The sequence below is a fragment of the Sinocyclocheilus rhinocerous genome, unplaced genomic scaffold (assembly GCF_001515625.1).
Source record: "Sinocyclocheilus rhinocerous isolate Xijiao unplaced genomic scaffold, SAMN03320098_v1.1 scaffold185, whole genome shotgun sequence".
NCBI lineage: Eukaryota > Metazoa > Chordata > Actinopteri > Cypriniformes > Cyprinidae > Sinocyclocheilus > Sinocyclocheilus rhinocerous.
The window spans coordinates 2299661-2306900 of record NW_015662163.1 but is presented as its reverse complement, the minus strand read 5'-3'; the positions used below and the strand labels follow the sequence as shown (position 1 = coordinate 2306900).

At 36.5% G+C, this 7240-nt stretch overlaps 1 protein-coding gene across 3 annotated transcripts in view; it reads right to left on the bottom strand.

The window, feature by feature from the left end:
- The window catches only part of man1a1 (mannosidase, alpha, class 1A, member 1), a 144157-nt gene that overhangs the window by 37407 nt on the left and 99510 nt on the right, over nucleotides 1-7240 (bottom strand). For all 3 annotated transcript variants that reach the window (XM_016537552.1, XM_016537555.1, XM_016537553.1), the window contains exon 5: nucleotides 2395-2489. In XM_016537552.1, coding sequence (XP_016393038.1) covers nucleotides 2395-2489 — 95 coding nt within the window. The remainder of the gene's footprint in view (nucleotides 1-2394; nucleotides 2490-7240) is intronic.

Below are 7240 nucleotides of genomic sequence, written 5' to 3'. Positions count from 1 at the left end.
AACAATTTACTCCTGGAGCCATATTGAAATTCCAATATCTCTGGAACCGAACCATATATAAAATATATATATAAAAAAAAAAAAAAAAAAAATATATATATATATATACACACTATCTTACATATATTTCTATCATACAAAATTAAAATATAAATAATTTATTCATTTATAAATGTAACACAAAAATAAATGCAGTATGGAAACTAATGTGAAGTGCAGCCCTAATTATATGTATATAAAACGCCCATAAAAACCAGAGAATCCTTTTACAAAATAAAACATTGTCCTTCTTTAAAATGCCTTCAACAGTGCACATTTCATGAAGATGCATTAGGATATGCCTGCCCACTAGATGAATACACTTACATAACCACATTCAGCCTGAGAAGGGTCTGCGACACGAATTACCGGCGTACGGTGGCAGCACCACAGGTGCCTCGAGCCAAAGCGAACAATAGCGTGGAAGCAAACAGCATTAGCGATGTGGACAGAATTAACGATGTAGGTGACCCACATGGAGGGAGGAAAGCGCCTTCGCTAGAGGTGATAGGAGCACTTGTGCTAAGTGCAGATATGGTGGAAAGCTATATTTACTGACAGGAAGTGAAGACCATTTGTCCTGTAGCTATGTTATTAGCCGCTCCTTGTTATAAAACGCTCGGACGCTCCATTTAGAGCATTTGTCAGAGCACTTCACTCCAGTTCTACTGGAGTTTAAACAAGGAAACACACCCCGGACACTCAAGCTAATATGAAAAGCTTTGATAAACACTTAAGTGTGTTTCTGCTCTCTGCCATGTGCCGCCCACTCGTATATGAATCTGCTTTACAGGTAAAAATTTTGTAAATATTGTTCAGTTTCTTGCACAGACTGATTGTTTAGCTTCATAAGACCTCAAGGTATCTTCAGGAGCCACAGCTAGGGCTGTGCAATTAATCGAAATAGTTCGATTTCGGCTTCCAACGTTTATGAAAATCCAATAATCGAGATCAAACGATTATTGTGACCCATTCCCATTCCCCCCCTTTCCAGCGGTGCGGTTTCTCTCCTCCATAAAAGCCCAAACTTAATGTGCAAATCAGTAAAATCATGTAACGTGATTTTCGCAAAATAGGACGTGCTTGATTTGTTAATGTTTATTAGATATGTGCGTGTTTTTACAAGCGCGAAAGTTCTGCACTGTTCTGTGTATGCGCTCCGACACGGAGCAGAACACGGACATGTAAAGTAAACTTTTAGCTTAAACTGCCTGCCTAAACGGGCAAATACACGCAAAAATGTGTCAAAATGCGGCGCTTGGTGATTATTCATGTAAACAATCGTCAGTTATGGCTTAAGTGAACGTAAACAGTTGAGAATGAAAATACGTGTGTAACAGTATATTGGATCCGTGCAGCTCTTAAAGCGACAGTGGGTAATATTCCTTCTGCCGTATCAGACAACAAAAGACAAAGGGAAAATCACTCACTGCTCTTGACTGAAGGGCTTTTGTAACTTTAATAAGAAACAAAGCAAGTTTAATTCTTACAGTGAAGACTATGCTGTTTTATTTTACATTTGATTATTCAATTTCTGTTGTATGCTGTTAGCTGAATACTTTAGACTTGCATAAAAAAAGCACTGTTTGTTTCATTTGTATCTTTTTTTCTACCTTTGCTTTTTTGTTTTTATTGTATTACTGACAGTTAAATTATTTTCAATCATTTTTGAGGACTTTTTTCACTAATATAAAATTGTGTTCATATGACCCACTAATAATCATTTTAAATAATCGTGATTACAATATTGACCAAAAATAACCGTGACTATGATTTTTGCCATAATCGAGCAGCCCTAGCCACAGCTATTAATTTTGTCCGGCCTGTATATGCTTTTTTTATATGCTCTTAAGTGACAATAGCCGCTGATTTGCATTTTATGAATCACCAAGGACCACGGTTTCAGCTAAACTGTTATACTGAAGAAGAAAAAATTCACTTACATCTTGGATGGCCTGAGGGTGAGTAAATTAACAGCAAATTTTCATTTTTGGGTGAACTATCTCTTTATTTCTTCTCTTTATTTGATATTTCTGAGACCAAGGTAGCTGAAATATGTCAAATTACAAAAAAAATGTACAACAGCATAAATAACAACAAAGCAAGCAGCATTTAAGCAGTCAAAGAATCGAGCAGAAAATGGCTTCTGCAACAAAATAATCCCACCAAACTGTTTATTCATTATCATATCTCGGAGAGCCGGGTGCACAGGTGACAGAGAGCCGCTGCTGGGTTTGAGGATTCAGATACAGCGCTTGCGAGTCAATAAGACATGCAGTGGAGAGATCTGACCTGCTTGGCTGAAGAAAGCCTCGGGAGTTCATGCGGAAATGTGTTTGCTTGTGCGTCACTGACCTCTTTAGGTTGAGAAGAGCCCAAGGGATGCCAGTCGGGGTCTTAAAAGCCGGCAACAGCTTCTCTCCTAGTTCAACAGCTTTTCTCCTGAACACCTGAAGTAAAAGAAAGACAGACAGACACACAGAGGTTAGTCTAACCTCATCCGTACACAGCAGCGGCAGAGCCGTGTAACCTCTGGCGGCCCCTGCCTTCCCATAAACTCACCATATTTATTTTATCAGTCATATTTGCATGATACACAGAGTCGACTGACAGAAAGTGAGGCATTGATATTCTGCTGAGGGCAGGATCCAGGAGACGGCTGATAACAGCAGATAAGACGAGGGCACGCGGCCCACTGTAAACCTGCTGCCTGCCTGTCATCTTCTGTCTGCTACCTGGCCCTTCATTCCACTCCTTTGACATTTCAAACCATCAGGGAGCCGCTACGAATCCCTCAACCAGCAAATATGCTGCATATCTGCTGGCTGCTGAGATGATATCGCACTGAGCCGAAGTGGACTAAACTGGCTTTAGCTCTTTTATCCAGAAACAGAATTTTTGTTTAAGTGATACGTAAAGGGGCCATGTTCAACACTTGTGTTTAATTCTTGAAATAAAAATAAATACATTGTTATGACTACCACTCAAAAGTTTGGGGGCAGTAAGATTGTTTATGAAAGAAGTTAATACTTTTAATCAGCATGGATGCATTAAACTGATCAAAAGTAACAAGACATGCATAATGTTACAAAAAATTCTGTTTCATATACATGCTGCTTTTTTGAACTGTCTATTCATCAAATAATCGTCAAAATAAAAATCCACAAACATATTCAGCACATATATATATACAGTAACTTTTCCACAACATTCTAATTTATTGAGATGCACCTTTGTGTATATATATATATATATATATATATACATACATTATTTTTTAATTACTTACCGACCCAAAATTTGGATGGTAATGTTACTATTTAAATCATAGACTGTAAAAAAAGATGGATGACGCGTCTCCTATATGGCCGCTGCCATCTTGAGTAAATGATGTTATTTGGAGCCAGAGTCTGCGCAGTAGTGTCGTGAGGTGGAGCCGCGGTATCAAACTCCCGCCCAAACTCCCGCAGACCCAATCAACTACAACGACATGCCCCGTTTTTATAGCATCAAATTACTAGCTAAAATCATATTATCACAAAAAACGAACAATTTAACATATATCAGCGTGATAACAACTACCTTAAATGACCAAAATCATCTTTCGGAAAATTGTATTGGAAGTGTAATTTATTTTTTATTTTGACTCAAGTCCCATTCGTTTACATGGAGAGGGCGGGGTTTATGACCTGTACTGCAGCCAGCCACCAGGGGGCGATCAAAGAGCCCGCAGCTTCACTTTTCAGGACGTGTGAGGCACACCCGATTTAAATATAATGTATTTAAATAAGAAAATAATTTATTACATAATATATAATCAAAATGAAATAATATTGAAATAAAATGCTTCAATGAAAATAATTTTTCAGATTTTAACTGGCTATGGTGACATTTTTGGCCTGCCACAATTAACACAACTAGCTATAACAACATATTTCTGTCTAAAAAAAATATTCAAGTTCAGTATAAAAAATTCTTAATGATTTGTCCAAGAGTCACAAATAATTCACATTACATTTTATTACAATAAAACTTTTGATAAAATGTTAACAAAATAGAAAATATTTAAATTACCACAAATCTCTCATATTAAACCAAATTTGTCATCAAAACACATGCTTATGTCAAAAAAACAAAACAAACAAAAAAAAACCTTAAGATACACTCACAACACAGCACTAATTAAGCATATTAAGATCCACTTGTAATGTTGGCCCAGGATTCCTGCCTCAAATTAGTTCTGCATCCTCTTCGACTCTCTTCCTGACAGGCAGTTTCTGTGACTACACCTTTAAGTCTTTAATATTTAAATGGACAGCTTTCTACGTTATGTCCCAATTAAACAAATACTGAAGATATACAATATTTGTTGTGCAGGGTTTAGCTCTTCTTCATCTTTGAAGGGTTACTTTGGCGAAGGAGGTGAGCAGATCTGTCTCAGAGGGCCAGATTTACTCATCCCTCTTGTAATTCATCCTGTGAGTCAGAAAGCCCACAAAGCAAAGGTCCCCTGAGCATGGCCAGATCGCTGCGTGACAGCCTTTCTAAACACCAGAGAAGCAGACGGCACAGGCAGAAATCAAACTGCAATGCAATGACTTGTCAAAATTTACCAAAGAATAAAAGCACTGCACTGGTGTGCAGCAGTAAAACAACAATCATACAACTGGGATTAAATCATGGGAAATCAGAGGCATGATGCATCCAACGAAGAGTCAGTATCATCTAAACACACTACTGATCATAATTTCCGCTGTACGGCTCTAAACGAGGACGTGCTTCATTCTGTATGCATATCAAGGATGAGGTCAACACATCGAAACGCGCATCGCCAGCCTAGATGACGTCCGTGCGCTCGCCCCTGGCTCTTCAAACACAAGGTGAGCTGTTATCTCGTCCTTGTGAATTCACTTAGCAGGTTGTCTGGTTGGATGCCGCCAGCATTCGCCACATTCAGCGCTGCATGTAGGCAGGTTTAAAAGAACATTTGAGCCTGTGGACTGTCATTCCAGATTACGATGCCATCAGCATGAGCACAATCGGAGATTATGGGAGAGCCGATCACTCAAAGCGTGCCATCACTTTGATCAATGCCTGTAATAAAACCCCTGCGCCTCGGAGTAAACAAAACGAAACAGAGCAGCCCTGCTAGACATTTTCAAATAAAGTCATGACAATGTTCAATATATCAAAAACAGTCAGCCTTTAATATAAATGAGAACTGATGACCACAGCATGCTGCAGATGTTTATGTGGTTGACTTAAATTTTTCAGTGGAGTAGAGAGTTTGTACTGTCTGATTAGGTTAATTTGACAAATGCCAAAATTAAGCATTAAATTAAGATTGTGCTTGCCCATGCAAAACTCTATACCGCGATGCTTTAGCAAAAACTAATAATTATTCATTTAAAAAAAACATTCATAGCATTATATTTGTTACATGCTGTTATTTATTATCATACTTTACATCTAATAATAAATAAATTTTTTCTGTTTAATATTTTTTTTTATTTAGCTGAATAAATAAAATAAATATTAATGATAATAGTAATAATAGCAGCTTTGGCTTAGCTTTTCACATGCATTTGACAATAATAATAATAATAATGACATCAAGGTATATTTTTGACAAATTACAAAATCAAGCATAATTAATTTACGCTCGCCCACGTAAAACTCTTTACCATGACTGTTTAGCAATTACTATTAATTATTATTAATAAAATAATAATAAAAAAATCCCAATATTATTTATATTTTGTGCTATTACTTATTAGCATATATTTAATAATATATATTTATTCTGTTTAATGTTTATTTAGCAAATTAATAATAATCATCATCATCAATAAATTATTAAATGTTAATAACTGTTATTAACAATGCTACTAATGAGAATACATTATTATTATTATTGTTGTTGATGTAAAATAGTATTATTATATTTTATTAGTAGCAGTAATAATAATAATATTTTTATTAAGTGTGAAAAGTAACGCTGGAGATAAGTAAAAGATCAAACAGACTATAAAACTAAAAAGTATTATATTTTAATAATAATAATAATAATAATAATAATAATAATAATATTTTTTATTAAGTGTGAAAAGTAATGCTGGAGAGAAGTAAAAGGTCAAGCAGACTATAAAACTTGAAGGTTGCTCAAAAATGTCCTGTCCTGTGCCACTTCAAGGTGTAAGTGCAAGTGTGTATGAGCATGTGCAAGACAAAAAGCGACTGCTGGTCGAGTGCTAGACGTCCACTAAATGAGATAAATTGCCTTGTCAGTGGATGGTGACTTGAGAACCTCATGAGCTTTTACCTAGATTACTGTTAGGACTACAGGGAATGGAGCACACAGCTGCAGTGAGCCACCTGACCCTTTCAAAGCCCTCCAAAACCTGCTTCGCTCACCCAGAGATCAGTAAGATCCAGTATGGAGACAAGCGGACAGAAAGGTTCAAGAAAAAGCTATGAAAGCAAAGCCCTAAAGCTCGAGACAGCTTTGACAAAGGTTGACATTTACTCCACCGTGAGGACCAAAGCTCATGCAGAGGGAGCACATGAGAAGTGTAGTATGAAGACCTGAAAATATGGCTAAACTATCAGCAAAGGTGCTGCATGCAAATTAGACTTAATTTCAACTTCAAATCTGGTCACACAAATTAAGGTTTGTTGAAGAATGCAAATTAATTCTATCATTAACTTTAGCTCTGCACAAACAAAGTGGACAGCAGTGTTGCTTTGAGACAAATGCACCGTTCCAGTGACCTTTATTATTACAAAATGAAAGTGATGCTTCGATATTTCATTAAACAGAGTGAATATTTCACAGATACTTCTGGAACCCAGATTTAGGTCTAAAAGATTAATTGCTGTGAGGGAGAATCTATTATCAGATCAGTTCGAGATAAACCAGGCAGACAAAACAAGGTCAACATTGCCAAACCATTACCGCAGCACAGATGAACTCTTTTTACCAAATTAAAGGTGCTTTTAATGCATTTTTAAGCACGGCGTGAATTGTTATTAACCATCCAAACAGATAACAGTGGTGTTTACTAGTGGTCGACCGATATACGGCCGATATCTTGGAAAGCAGGGTGGCCGATGGCCGATATAAAGCCGATATAATTTTATTTATTTTAATGAATATTTAAGAAATTTGAAATAATTTGAAAATGGATTAAAAAATAAATGT